General features: G+C 46.3%; 1 protein-coding gene and 1 non-coding gene across 2 annotated transcripts in view; both read right to left on the bottom strand.

Moving 5' to 3' along the window:
* LOC139266002 (mediator of RNA polymerase II transcription subunit 12-like protein) overlaps positions 1-14,841 on the bottom strand; it is a 799,024-nt gene that overhangs the window by 558,139 nt on the left and 226,044 nt on the right. Inside the window, exons 11-13 of the mRNA XM_070883728.1 lie at positions 14,515-14,649; positions 13,744-13,870; positions 10,308-10,540 (exon numbers count right to left, since the gene is read on the bottom strand). Of these exons, the coding sequence (XP_070739829.1) occupies positions 10,308-10,540; positions 13,744-13,870; positions 14,515-14,649 (495 nt within the window). The remainder of the gene's footprint in view (positions 1-10,307; positions 10,541-13,743; positions 13,871-14,514; positions 14,650-14,841) is intronic.
* trnay-aua (transfer RNA tyrosine (anticodon AUA)) lies at positions 11,362-11,453 on the bottom strand. Its single transcript is given in 2 exon segments — positions 11,362-11,397; positions 11,417-11,453. It is a non-coding gene; the product is annotated as a tRNA-Tyr (tRNA).

Genomic DNA, 14,841 nt, shown 5'->3' with positions numbered 1-14,841 from the left:
GTTCATTCTGGTTTGTCAATTAGATTGAATTTAATATATTTGGCATGTTAGTGAAAAAAAGCTTGAATTTATACAGCGCCTTTAATGTCTTCAACACTTCCTCAAAGTGTTTTACAGCCAATTAATTACTTTTGAATTGCAGTTACGATTTCAGTCGTGGCTCAGTGGGTAGCACTCGGCCCTCCGATTCAGAGGGTTGTGGATTCAAATCCCAATCCAGAGACTTGAGCACATAAACTAGGCTGGTACTCCTGAGCAGTGCTACGGGAGTACTGCACTGTCGGAGGTGCAGTCGGATGACACGTGAAACCGAGTCTACCCTCTCAGGTGGATGTTGAAGATCCCAAGGCACCAATAGAAGAGGAGAAGGGGCGTTTTCTCCAGTGTCCTGGTCAATATTTATCCCTCAACTTACATCACTAAAAACAGATGATCTGGTCATTATCTCATTGCTATCTGTGGGAGCTTGCTGTGCGCAAATTGGCTGCTGCGTTTCCTACATTACAACAGTGACTACACTCCAAAAAGTACTTCATTGGCTGTAAAGCGCTTTGGGACGTCCGATGGTCGTGAAAGACACTAAATACATTCAAATTTCTCTTTCTTTTCAATGTTACATAGGCAAATGCAACAGCAACTTTATGTACATCGAATAATAAGATAATTACATCGAGTCTACTCCATAGAGACAGGCCATTCGGCCCAACCAGTCTGTCTGCCGTTTATGCTCCACACGAGCCTCCTCCCACCCCTCTTCGTCGAACCCTATCAGCATAACCTTCATTCCTTTCTCCATCATGCACTTATCTAGATTCCTCTTGAATGCATCTATGCTGTTCGTCTCAATACGCCTTGTCGTCACAAAATCCACATTCTAACCACTCTCTGAATAAAGATGTTTATCCTGAATTGTTTATCAGTGACTATCCGATATTTATGACCAATGTTTCTGCAGTCTGAAGCTCCCGCGCAGGCCGCTCACCAGCTTTTCAATTGGAATAACCGCGCATGCGCGAACATTGGAATGGGCCGCGCAGCCACTTAAAGGGGCCACGCACCCAAAGAAAGTACAGGGACCATTGTTTATGGCCAATGTTGCCTGTAATTGTTTTGGCCCTGAGGGGCCACTTTAAGAGGTTGCGCGGTCCATTCAAAATACTGCGCATGCGCGGTTTTTATTGTGTAAAGCTGGCAATCTGGCTGTGCCAGTTCCCTGGAGCGCTGCGTGGCTACACAGCTTAAAGGGAACATTGGGTTTATTCCCTCTACTTTGACCTCCCCCACAGAGGCTATTTTCACTGATGGGGGAGACGAGAACAAGGGGGCATAATCTTAGAATAAGGGTCCGCTCATTTAAAACTGAGATGAGGAGGAATTTCTTCTCAGAGGGTTGTAAATCTGTGGAATTCACTGCTTCAGAGAGCTGTGGAAGCCGGGACATTGAATAAATTTAACACAGAACGAGACAGTTTCTTAACCGATAAGGGATATGAGGAGAGGGCAGGGAAGTGGACCCGAGTCCATGATCGGATCAGCCATGATCATATTCAATGGCGAAGCAGACTCAAGGGGCCGTATGGCCTATTCCTGCTCCTATTTCTTACGTTCTCATAAGTCTACCCCATCAAACCCCTGTCATAATCTTGAAAACCTCTAAACATCAGCATCTCTTTTCTGGAGAAATTAGCCACAGTTTTTGCTCTCAATTCTGGCATCATCCTTGTGAATCCATTTTGCACCTTCTCCAGTGCCTCTTTATCCTTTACATAATGTGGAAACCAGAATGGTGCACAGTACTCCAAATGTGGGTTCTCTTTGATGTTGGTGGAAGGATAAATGTTGGCCAAGATACCAGGAGAACTCCTCTGCTCTGTTTCAAATGAGGTAGTCATATGTGTTTATCCGAAAGACGGCAGTCTGACAATTCAGCAGTTTGTAACTGAATTGTCCGCCTAAATTATATATAGATTAGAAACATAGAAAATAGGTGCAGGAGTAGGCCATTCGGCCCTTCTAGCCTGCACCGCCATTCAATGAGTTCATGGCTGAACATGCAACTTCAGTACCCCATTCCTGCTTTATCACCATACCCGTTGATTCCCCTAGTAGTAAGGACTTCATCTAACTCCTTTTTGAATATATTTAGTGAATTGGCCTCAACAACTTTCTGTGGTAGAGAATGCCACAGGTTCACCACTCTCTGGGTGAAGAAATTCCTCCTCATCTCGGTCCTAAATGGCTTACCCCTTAGCCTTAGACTGTGTGCCCTGGTTCTGGACTTCCCCAACATTGGGAACCTTCTTCCTGCATCTAACCTGTCTAACCCCGTCAGAATTTTAAATGTTTCTATGAGGTCCTCTCTATTTCTTCTGAACTCCAGTGAATACAAGCCCAGTTGATCCAGTCTTTCTTGATAGGTCAGTCCCGCCATCCCGGGAATCAGTCTGGTGAACCTTCGCTGCACTCCCTCAATAGCAAGAATGTCCTTCCTCAGGTTAGGAGACCAAAACTGTACACAATACTCCAGGTGTGGCCTCACCAAGGCCCTATACAATTGTAGCAACACCTCGCTGCCCCTGTACTCAAATCCCCTCGCTATGAAGGCCAACATGCCATTTGCTTTCTTAACCGCCTGCTGTACCTGCATGCCAACCTTCAATGACTGATGAACCATGACACCCAGGTCTCGTTGCACCTCCCCTTTTCCTAATCTGTCACCATTCAGATAATAGTCTGTCTCTCTGTTTTTACCACTAAAGTGGATAACCTCACATTTATCCACATTATACTTCATCTGCCATGCATTTGCCCACTCACCTAACCTATCCAAGTCACTCTGCAGCCTCATAGCATCCTCCTCGCAGCTCACACTGCCACCCAACTTAGTGTCATCCACAAATTTGGAGATACTACATTTAATCCCCTCGTCTAAATCATTAATATACAGTGTAAACAGCTGGGGCCCCAGCACAGAACCTTGCGGTACCCCACTAGTCACTGCCTGCCATTCTGAAAAGTACCCATTTACTCCTACTCTTTGCTTCCTGTCTGACAACCAGTTCTCAATCCACGTCAGCACACTACCCCCAATCCCATGTGCTTTAACTTTGCACATTAATCTCTGTGTGGAACCTTGTAGAAAGCCTTCTGAAAGTCCAAATATACCACATCAACTGGTTCTCCCTTGTTCACTCGACTGGAAACATCCTCAAAAAATTCCAGAAGATTTGTCAAGCATGATTTCCCTTTCACAAATCCATGCTGACTTGGACCTATCATATCACCTCTTTCCAAATGCACTGCGATGACATCCTTAATAATTGATTCCATCATTTTACCCACTACCGATGTCAGGCTGACCGGTCTATAATTCCCTATTATCTCTCTCCCTCCTTTTTTAAAAAGTGGGGTTACATTGGCTACCCTCCACTCCATAGGAACTGATCCAGAGTCAATGGAATGTTGGAAAATGACTGTCAATGCATCCACTATTTCCAAGGCTACCTCCTTAAGTACTCTGGGATGCAGTCCATCAGGCCCTGGGGATTTATCGGCCTTCAATCCCATCAATTTCCCCAACACAATTTCCCGACTAATAAGGATTTCCCTCAGTTCCTCCTCCTTACTAGACCCTCTGACCCCTTTTATATCCGGAAGGTTGTTTGTGTCCTCCTCAGTGAATACCGAACCAAAGTACTTGTTCAATTGGTCCGCCATTTCTTTGTTCCCTGTTATGACTTCCCCTGATTCTGACTGCAGGGGACCTACGTTTGTCTTTACTAACCTTTTTCTCTTTACATATCTGTAGAAACTTTTGCAATCCGTCTTAATGTTCCCTGCAAGCTTCTTCTCATACTCCATTTTCCCTGCCCTAATCAAACCCTTTGTCCTCCTCTGCTGAGTTCTAAATTTCTCCCAGTCACCGGGTTCGCTGCTATTTCTGGCCAATTTGTATGCCACTTCCTTTGCTTTAATACTATCCCTGATTTCCCTTGATAGCCACGGTTGAGCCACCTTCCCTTTTTTATTTTTACGCCAGACAGGAATGTACAATTGTTGTAGTTCATCCATGCGGTCTCTAAATGTTTGCCATTGCCCATCCACAGTCAACCCCTTCAGTATCATTCGCCAATCTATCCTAGCCAATTCACGCCTCATACCTTCAAAGTTACCCTTCTTTAAGTTCTGGACCATGGTCTCTGAATTAACTGTTTCATTCTCCATCCTAATGCAGAATTCCACCATATTATGGTCACTCTTCCCCAAGGGGTCTCGCACAACGAGATTGCTAATTAATCCTCTCTCATTACACAACACCCAGTCTAAGATGGCCCCCCCCCTAGTTGGTTCCTCGACATATTGGTCTAAAAAACCATCCCTTATGCACTCCAGGAAATCCTCCTCCACCGTATTCAACAAAGAATGTTAATGTTGCAAATTTGTATGCGTCAACTTTTCCACATCCAATTTGAGACGTCAAGGGTTATTACAGCAAATACAGTAAGTCAGATTCGTTCTGTAACTTACTGATATCTGATTTATACATCTAGCACAAAAAACCAGTAACTATCTAACACTAGATAAAAACCTAGCAGACGCTATCATTTATTTTAACTGCTAGTCTTCAAGATTTGTTAACGTCATTAAAAAAATAAGGAGCCAACGCAAACCGGAAAGATGTTCTGAAAACTAGTTGATATATCTCTGCAATTTTCTTGGTCTTGCTGCCTGATCAATGAATGAACTGCCTTCTGCCGCCATTCGGCATGATCCAGTAAAATAAGAAAGCCAGATGTGAGTAAAGCTGGAAAAGGCCGATTTACCATCCATCCCTTGGAATGTGGTGGTGGGCCTTCACCTTGTCCTTGCAGCGATGATGCTTCCACAATGGTGGTAGGTAGGGAATTCTAGGGGCTGGATTTTTCAGTGATGTCCGCCTCTGTTTTCAACCCAGAGGGGCAGCAATGGCGGCAGTGAGCTCTTTCGGGCGGGCGGCCAGCTTCCTTCGCCCCGCCGGGATTTCCGGGGCCAGTTTCGGCGGATGCGCAGAGCATTACCGCACGGAAGAGGCGAGCCGGTGCGCAACGCCCATGGTTGCGACTCCCGCCCAACCCGTATGCCCTGCATGGCGACCTGCTGTAACCACCGGTGAAAACGGGCAATCCGACTGCAGTGAGGTAACGTCCACCTCAGGTGAGCGTGATTGCTTTTTATTTTTTTTGCGATTTATGTTGTGGAAGTTTGGGCTATATATTGGCAAAGCTTTTGGTGGGTTTTTTCCAGGTTCTCTCACAGCGCTCCAAGGCCGGCTGTTTAGCTCGGGATTTTCCCAAGCTCAGTCGACCTTGCGCCCTAAGAGAGGTGTGCAATGCCTCCCTTAGCGCTCCGCCCCACACTCAGGGCTCAGCTGTCCAATTTGACCGACTGAGACGCAAACTGTTCACGGGCGCAAATTTACCGACCCGCCGCCATTACCGCCCCAAAATCAGCAAAGCTGAAAATCCAGCGACAATAAAGGAACAGCAATATTTGTCCAACTCAGGAGGACATGCGATTTGGAGGGTAACTTAGAGGTGATGGCGTCCCTGTGTTATTGCTGCTCTTGTCCATCTCGTTAGTAGGGGTCACAGGGCTAGAATTCAAAGACATCTTGGTGAGTTGCTTCAGTACATCCTGTAGATAGTGCAGAGCACAGCCACAGTGGAGGGGATGGATACCAAGTTCACTGGCAGGGGCACAACTCAAGCAAACTGCTTTGTTCTGGATGCTGTCGAGCTTCTTGAGTGTCATTTCGGCTGTACCCATCCAGGCAATCATTCCATCACACTGCTGAACCGAGCCTTGGAGATGGTGGAGGGGCTCTGAAGAGTGTGTGGTGAGCCACAGTGAACCCAGGCTCCACACTGTTTTGTAGCCAAGGTTCTGGATCATGGCTGGTCCAGATAAACTTCTGATTATTCATTAACCCCCTACCGCCCCCCCCCCCCCCCAGCAAACTGACTCGCCGATGGTGGTGCTGCTGAAGGTCAGCGGGAGATGATGCACCCCTCTCATTGGATGGTCGTTTGCTTGGCACTAGTGTGGCATGAATATTACCTGCCATTTGTCTGTTCAGGTCTGGAGCATGCCTAGGTCCCACTGTAGGCCGGAATGGACAGCGTCATTGACAGAGGAGCTGTGAATGGAACTGAACCCTACAGAACTGTAGGCAATCAGCCAACTCCGAACCTCAGAATAGCCCTGCTCTTGCTCCTTATGACAGCAAGACGGTGATTGATGAAGCAGCCAAAGATGGTCGAGTGAAGGATGCTGCCGGGAAACTCCGGCAGCGACATCCTGGATCTGCGAGGATTAGTTTCTGACAATCTGAGCCACCTTCCCATGGATCAGATATAGAAACATAGAAAATAGATGCAGGAGTAGGCCATTCAGCCCTTCGAGCCTACACCTCCATTCAATGAGTTCATGATTGAACATGCAACTTCAGTACCCCATTCCTGTTTTCTCGCCATACCCCTTGATCCCCCTAGTAGTAAGGACTACATCTAACTCCTTTTTGAATATATTTAGTGAATTGGCCTCAACAACTTTCTGTGGTAGAGAATTCCACAGGTTCACCACTCTCTGGGTGAAGAAGTTTCTCCTCATCTCGGTCCGAAATGGCTTACCCCTTATCCTTAGGGGGATCCCTGATTCTGGACTCCCCCAACATTGGGAATATTCTTCCTGCATCTAACCTGTCTAAACCCGTCAGAATTTTAAACATTTCTATGAGATCCCCTTTCATTCTTCTGAATTCCAGTGAATACAAGCCCAGTTGATCCAGTCTTTCTTGATATGTCAGTCCCGCCATCCTGGGAATCAGTCTGGTGAATCTTCGCTGCACTCCCTCAATAGCAAGAATGTCCTTCCTCAAGTTAGGAGACCAAAACTGCACACAATACTCCAGGTGTGGCCTCACCAAGGCCTTGTTCAACTGTAGTAACACCTCCCTGCCCCTGTACTCAAATCCCCTCGTTATATGACTCCAGCTGAACCCAAACTGAGCATAGGCGAATAGGTGTTGCCTGATAGAAGTCATCCACAAAGCTATCATCAATTTCCTGATGATTGGGAGGAAACTGATAGGATGGCAATGGTCCAGGTTTGATTTATTCTGCTTTTTGGAGAGGACATACCTGGGTGGTTATCTACATGAATCAAAACCAAAAACAACTTGAAGGGAACACAGTTGAAGAGATCGCAAAGTTGCTGTTTAAAGAATGGACTCAGTCGAGAATATTTCATGGACTTTATGGGTTTTTCTGAGGGTATTTTCTCTGTGATGGGATCACTCTGTGCAGATATGTGAAAAAGCTGTTTTGTTAAAACTCCAGAGATCACATGGCAGTTAGCCATGACAAAAGAGCTGTCAGTCATCCAGAACGGGTTTGCCCATCAGTCACAGCGAAAGGAAGGGGGCCACGAATATTGACAAAAGAGCTGTCAGCCAGGAGGTGGGGGGGGGGCCATTGACAAAGCCACTCAAATATGTAAAAGCACTTCTCACCTCCATCTCAGAAGGAAAGAAGAACAATGAACCTGGCCAGCCAAGGAGGAGCCAGGTTTTTCCCAACACAAAGACTCAGAGAGATGCCCAGATTAAGGGCCATCAGCCCAATCCATATGGGTTGGATGGCCCATCACTGAGTAAGTGCCCATGCTTCGAAACAAAGGGATTTTAAAGATTGGCGGGAAAGATAGGGGTAGCAAGACTCCCATAAAGACGGTCTTTTCCACTTTATTTTTAGCTTGGAGCTTGGAGCTTGCAGCTTGTACCTTGCAGCTTGTACCTCGAGATCAAGCGTTGATTGGGCATTCGTATGCTAATTGACTAATTGCAGAAACTTGTCCTTCCAGTTTGGCTGGGTCTGGCCTTTTGGCTCGGGCCAAGCACCAATTGGAGAGAAGAAGAAATCTGCATGTCGACCGACCATTGGGCGGACCAGGAGGTCCGCCAAGGAGCTGGACTGGCAGCACGAAAGATTGAAGGCTTCGGCCAAAACACAAGCCAAAAGGAGGAATCTGCAACCCGGATGGCGGCCAACCGAGCGGCGAACCAGGGCGTCCGAAACACCATCCAAATGACAGTAAAGAAAGTGGAAGGACAGATGATGATCAACCTTTTCATGAAGAAAATCCTGTGGCATGAAAGTCACCGATGTCTTCGCCTTGCAGGACATCCCGGAGAGAGGTTACTTTGATGTAACCTTGAGAAATGTCACTCTATGCCTGAAGTTCCTGAAGGGATTGAAGGAGGCGAGTGAACCACCCACTGCGGTTAATGCTGACTTGGGAACCACTGTTCACCCTCCCGTCGCAGAGGAAAAGCACTCTCAGTGCACATGTACAACCCCCACATCCCGATCATCGATGTGCTGACATTCCTCGCCAGGTATGTCAATGGGGCAGGAAACAGCATCGACCTGAAAGACTTCCACGGGATTTGGACCAGCAAGCGCCAGATCCAGGTCACCATGAAAGTGGATGCCAGCGGAACCATCCTGCAGCCCCCCCACCCCCCACCCCCCCTAAAGCTTCGCCATCGGAGGAAGTCGGGGCCACATGGTGTACGCTGGCCAACCCAAAGTGTGCCGCACCTGCGGGAAGGCAGGCCACGTGGCGCCAAGCTGGAAAACAGTCATCTGCCGCAACTGCAAGAACGAAGGCCATCAGACAAAGGACTGTAAAGAGACCAAGTGCTGCAACCTTTGTGGTCAGGCTGGGCATCTTTACAAGAACTGCCCCAAACGCAACTTCAGCTATGCACAGGCGGCAAAGAACAGTGCACGAGAGGAGGAGGAAGCTGAGGAACATAACGCTCCAGTGGAGACCTACACCCTACCCCGACTGTGCAAAGAAGCAACCGCCCCCGTGGACTCCGAACAAGTCAGGGAGGAAGAGAAGCCTGCTACAGCGAGCTGCGAGACACCAGCACCCAGCAGTGAAGCTCTCCCCCAGCACACTGAGTCCATGAACGAGGAGGCAGCAGATGATGGAGCAGGATGGGAGACCATCAAGAAAAAGGTCTGCAAGTGTTAGGAAAAGCAAGCAAGCAAGGGCCCCTGCTGAAACGAAAGGGAAGAGGCGGCTAACATCCATGACGGACAGCAGCGGCAGCAGCCCGTCTGATGACGAAAGGCGAGATAAAGCCCCTCACTACCGCCACCAGAACAAGAGGCAAAACGCCAATCCACAGCCCCAGGCGACCGAGAGCAGAGAAGCGACCAGTGCAGCCCCGCTCCGGGAAACCGGGAACAGCGAAGTGCCCGGCACACCCCACCTCCGGAATACCGGGAGCGATGCAGCAACCGAAGCACACCAGCTCGAGAACGTTGTGAGTGATGAAAAGAGGGAACCACCAACACCAGGCGAGGACAGCGCAGAGGACATATTGGACTATTTGACAACACTGCAGCAGTCCCCTGGTCAAAGCACCCCCATGGCAGAGGATGACCCGTATCCCAGCCCAGGTGAAGTAGACTTTTATAGTGTTAATCTATGTATGCAGGAACTGGCCACTGGGCAGGTCTCCGACTTAAAGGGCGGTTTATTTGTAATGTAATGTTTTGAACTGTAACCAGTAACTTTAAAATGGATTAAAAAATTGCATCTATTAATGTGCATAGCGTAAAATCCATTACGCGATGTGGTTACACCTTGGGGTACCTCGCCAAGGTCAAAGCAGACCTGCTGTTCTTGCAGGAGTGCGGTCTGCCGCAGTTCAGCAGTTACCGCCAGTGGTCACAATGGTGGACTCATGGACCATGCATCTGGTCAGGAGGCAACGACTGCCGGGCCTCTGGCCTGGGCATTCTGCTGCGGGGAGGCCACTTCACCATCACCGAAGTTAAGGAGGATATAGACTAGTCTTCTAAATCTCCCCTCATAGAACAAGCCCCCTATCCCCTCCATCAGTCTGGTGAACCTTTGTTGCACTCCCTCTATGGCAAGTATATCCTTCCTTGGGTAAGGAGACCAAAACTGTACACAATACTCCAGATGTGGTCTCACCAGGGCCCGATATAATTGCGGTAAAACGTCTTTACACTCCATTCCCCTTGCAACAAGATATAATTTGCTTTTCTAATTGTTTGCTGTACCTGCATGCGATAGTGTAGTAAATAAAGGAAAAGGCATAAAGAGCATAACCACATAGGAAACAGTTTTTTTTTTAAATGGGTGTGATGTCACTACTCCTCCCTCCCCCAGCCCCGCCCCCCCAACCCCCTCCTCCCCCCAGACATCTTCAATGAGCAGTACCTTACCTCCAGCTTAATACCATGATGGCTGTCATCGTGCTCCTTTGAATAATGTTCCTCTGAATTGTCTGCAGTTGGCGACCGAGGTCTTGCTGCGGTGGTGACTGAGGTGAGGTCTCCACGCGATATGAGTGTGCACATGTACGCATCGTGCGAGAAGACATCGTGGCGGATGAATTCACAAAACAGCAGCACTAGATTCACAAACTCTGCTTTCTCATTTTCATTATTAAGATCAGCTAGTACATATACACACACAAAAATAAAAAAGAGTGTGAGTACCCAAACTCTTCTTAAAACACTCAAAGACCAGATCTATATTCAACCTTACGTTAAAATGCAACAATACAACCCACATACAGCGAACATGAATCGCTTAAACTATTACAACTTTGTCTCATCTTTTTCAGCAATAAATCTTCGGTACTTTTGGAACTCCACTAATACCCAACCAGGACAGTTTAACAAAAGCAAAATACTGCAGATGCTGGAAATCAGAAATAAAAATAGGAAATGCTGGAAGTATTCAGCAGGTCAGGCAGCATCTGTGGAGAAAGAAACAGAGTTATCCTTAAGCAAAGAACCCATGAAGCAAATACTTTATAGTATTGTTTCTGCTGTAACTGTTTACAACTCCTCTGGAGCCATCTTTTGCTTCTTTACTTGCCCCAATACTGTAGTGTATTTGCTTCATGGGTTTTTCGCTTAAGAATTCATAGCAACACGTTAAGAACTAGTTGGTTTATTAACAAAGGTTTATCAATCACACTACACATTACCAGTTCATCCACTGGGCTCACAACTGCATACCTCATTGTGGATGACCTAGACCCGACTGCCTGGGTTTTATTGAGTCTTGTGAACATCACATGACAGGCTAAGCCACTCACAATGCAACCACTCTACGACTATTTTAAGTTGTGATCAGTAATCAAGTGCCCCCTGATTAAAGGGAGAGAGACACTCCAAAAACTTTTCAAGTGTCCCCTTGTTCAGTTCTATAACTATTTTATTGTAAGACAATTAAATCATTAAAACAAATCATTAAAAGAACACCAACTCCTTCGAGCCGGAATTGAACCAACAACCCAAGGATGACTTTGCTTTGTATTCCATTATAGTCCTCCGCTTTACCAACTGAGCTATCGAAGGGAAGCGGCACATGGGATGTAGCCAAGCCATCTACTTGTTGCTACTCTGCAGTGTCCTGACTAATGTCAGTTGTGGCTCAGTGGGTAGCACACTCGCCTGCGAGTCAGAAGGTTGTGGGTTCAAGTTCACTTGTGAGCCTACCCACTGGTGCATACATTACAGTAACCAGATTACAATCTGAGAAAATGGGAATGGTGGTTATGATCTGAAATTGTTGAACCCGATGTTGAGGCCAGTAGGCATAAAGTACCTAATCGAAAGATGAGGTGCTGTTCCTAAAGTTTGAGTTGAGTGCCATTGCAACAGTGCAAGAGGCTGAGGACAGAGAGGTCAGAGTGGGATTGGGAAGGAGATTTAAAGTTTAATGCTCCCAAGGAAGGAAGAGCAGAAGCAGAAATGTGCAGACTTTAAAAAAATAATCAAACGGGTAAAAGACAAAACTTCAGTTGGAGTCCAATTAATTTAAGTTGAGTCCGCGATTCAGCAAAGTTTATAACTGAATGAGGCACAACAACTGAAAACAATTTTATCCAAATAAAACTAAAATGAACAGAGGAAGATCAGAAGAGGGAATATATATATAAACTGTTGCATCTTTCTGCCTCCCATGTGCCTTTCCGATCATGAAAGCGACAATCAGCAATGAGGTAGGGTTCCACGTGTGGCAATCCTTGGGTACCTCTCCCAAGTGAAACTCCATTACGTGTAATAAAAACAGAAATGCTGGGAACACTGAGCAAGTCAGGGTAGCAGCTGTGGAGAGAGACATAGAGTTAGCGTTTCAGGTCCTTTCATGTTGGAAAATGTGTTTCCAGCATTTTCAGCATCCGCAGTATTTTGCTTTCATTGTGTACAATCCTGGCTTCCAAAAAGAAATGTATTTCTCCACCTCCTTCTGCATTAAGCATACAATGCTGTTTAAGTCAGTTACTTCTGCGATACCCGGTGTAGATCTATTCTTCGCTATTTAAAAGGAGATGAGGGAATGAAGAGCATTTTGGATAAGGAGAAACTTGGAGCATTCTTTGATAAGATTTGAAGATACTGATGCTCCTGAAACTAATTCTCAAGAAACATCTATTTTAGGTGATAAGATTTTTCCAGTATGATTGCATGGAGCATCAACACGTGTTAAATGGAGAAAGGTGGCAAAGTGCCGCAGTACAGTGGAACCTGGGGGTACTTGTGCATGAAACACAAAAGGATAGCATGCAGGTACAGCAAGTGATCAGGAAGGCCAATGGAATCTTGGCCTTTATTGCAAAGGGGATGGACTATAAAAGCAGGGAAATCTTGCTACAGTTATACAGGGTGTTGGTGAGGCCACACCTGGAATACTGCGTGCAGTTTTGGTTTCTATATTTACGAAAGGATATACTTGCTTTGGAGGCAGTTCAGAGAAGGTTCACTAGGTTGATTCCAGAGATGAAGGAGTTGACTTATGAGGAAAGGTTGAGGAGGTTGGGCCTCGACTCATTGGAATTCAGAAGAATGAGAGGTGATCTTATCGAAACGTATAAGATTATGAGGGGGCTTGACAAGGTGGATGCAGAGAGGATGTTTCCACTGATGGGGACGACTAGAACGAGAGGGCATGATCTTAGAATAAGGGACCGCCCATTTAAAACTGAGATAAGGAGAAATTCCTTCTCAGAGGGTTGTAAATGTGTGGAATTCGCTGCCTCAGAGAGCTGTGGAAGCCGGGACATTGAATAAATTTGAGACAGAAATAGACAGTTCCTTAACCGATAAGAGAATAAGGGGTTATGGAGAGTGGGCAGGGAAGTGGAGCAGAGTCCATGATCGGATCAGCCATGATCGTATTGAATGGCGGAGCAGGCTCGAGGGGCTGTATGGCCTACTCTTGTTCCTATTTCTTATGCTCTTAATAGTGGAAAGCAAAGATCAGTCACGATTCATCTCCATGTTAAATTCCTGATCCCACTGATACTGCTGTCCAGGGGTGCTTGCCCAGAGGAGACCAGAGCCCTCCCAATCTCCCACCATAACTTTGGCAGCAACAATGGCGAAACGGGGTAAATGGCTGCGTTTATTTATTTTATTCCATTTCTCCATGGCTTCAGTCAATCTCACACCAGAGAAATTCCAGGCGTAGATGTTTACCTGCATGGAGGAAGAGTCAAAACAGGATATTCCACTTCTCCAAACTCTCTGTTTCAGGGCAGCATTGGTGCATATTGGGTGAAAATTTCCCCCTTCTCTAAGCTGCAGATAGCATGTGGTACAGGGAGACCAACAGGAATTAGAGTAAGCAAAAACTAATACGTACTTAATACAGGAGCTTGAGTGTCCAGAAACCTAAGGAGGATGTTTTGAAAAACAGGAAGGCTTGAACCGGTGAGTGACACAGAGGAAATCGACTCCTTTTCATCCAAGACTTCTGACTCTCCGCATCGCTGCAAAGAAAAGACATTAGCAACGAAACAGATAGGATGTATGAAATACATGGTTTTTATTGAAACCAACTTGTGCTCAAATAGTATCAACTTTGCTTCATTTAGCAACTAGCTAACTTGATGTGAAATGTACACTCGGGTACCTACCACTGTTCTAACTCCTGCATTTACAATTAACACTCTTCAGGGCCTCATGGGAGGTGCAGAAGATCTGTATGGATAGTTGGTGTGGGAAGAGAGAGAGATGCACACTGATGCAGTGTCAGAGCCAGTGGCAGTGGTCCACACTGGTTTATGTCACTTTGGGAGTGTGTGACATTAGCAGTGAGTGAAATGAAAAATTATTCCTTCGTCCAATATTTTATGAATAGTGTTGGGATGTAAAACACTGATATCCCTCACACTAAAGAGGACAAAGGTTTACTAGAAGATTGGTTCTCAACGAACAATAAAAACTTCACGGGAAAAGTGGTCCAACTGTGGCATATTGGAAAAGTTAATGATAATGTTAGATTAAAAGAGGCGTACAATATTGCCAAAAAGAGTAGCAACAGTGATGTAGAGAGGATCTACTATATTTAACTTTCCTGACATTTTATGCATGTCTCCAGCTTTCAAACTTGATACGCAAAAATGTTACTCACCTCTGCCTCAATTTCAGCCTGCCTCTTCTCCAGGAGTTTTGCCACTGCCATAGCTCGGTGTTTTCCACACCGCTTGCAACTCACTGCCCACTCACACAGTAATGTCACGACAGCTTCATCATTAGGTGCAATTTGCTGTGGGGCGGGGCAAGAAAAAGTTGAGAAAAACAATTATTACCCGAAATAATGTATGCACCTGTGAGTATGCTCTCAGATTTGTAGAGTTGTGCCCAAGGGGGCCATCAGCCAGTCCAGGCAACAGGCGGTCGAGGGGGTCATTCAGCCCGACTGCCTGCCTCTCTTCCGTGCCTACATCCGCGCCAGGGT

The sequence above is a fragment of the Pristiophorus japonicus genome, chromosome 6 (genome assembly GCF_044704955.1).
Source record: "Pristiophorus japonicus isolate sPriJap1 chromosome 6, sPriJap1.hap1, whole genome shotgun sequence".
NCBI lineage: Eukaryota > Metazoa > Chordata > Chondrichthyes > Pristiophoridae > Pristiophorus > Pristiophorus japonicus.
The sequence above is the reverse complement of the archived record's forward strand: the minus strand, read 5'-3'. Positions and strand labels throughout refer to the sequence as shown.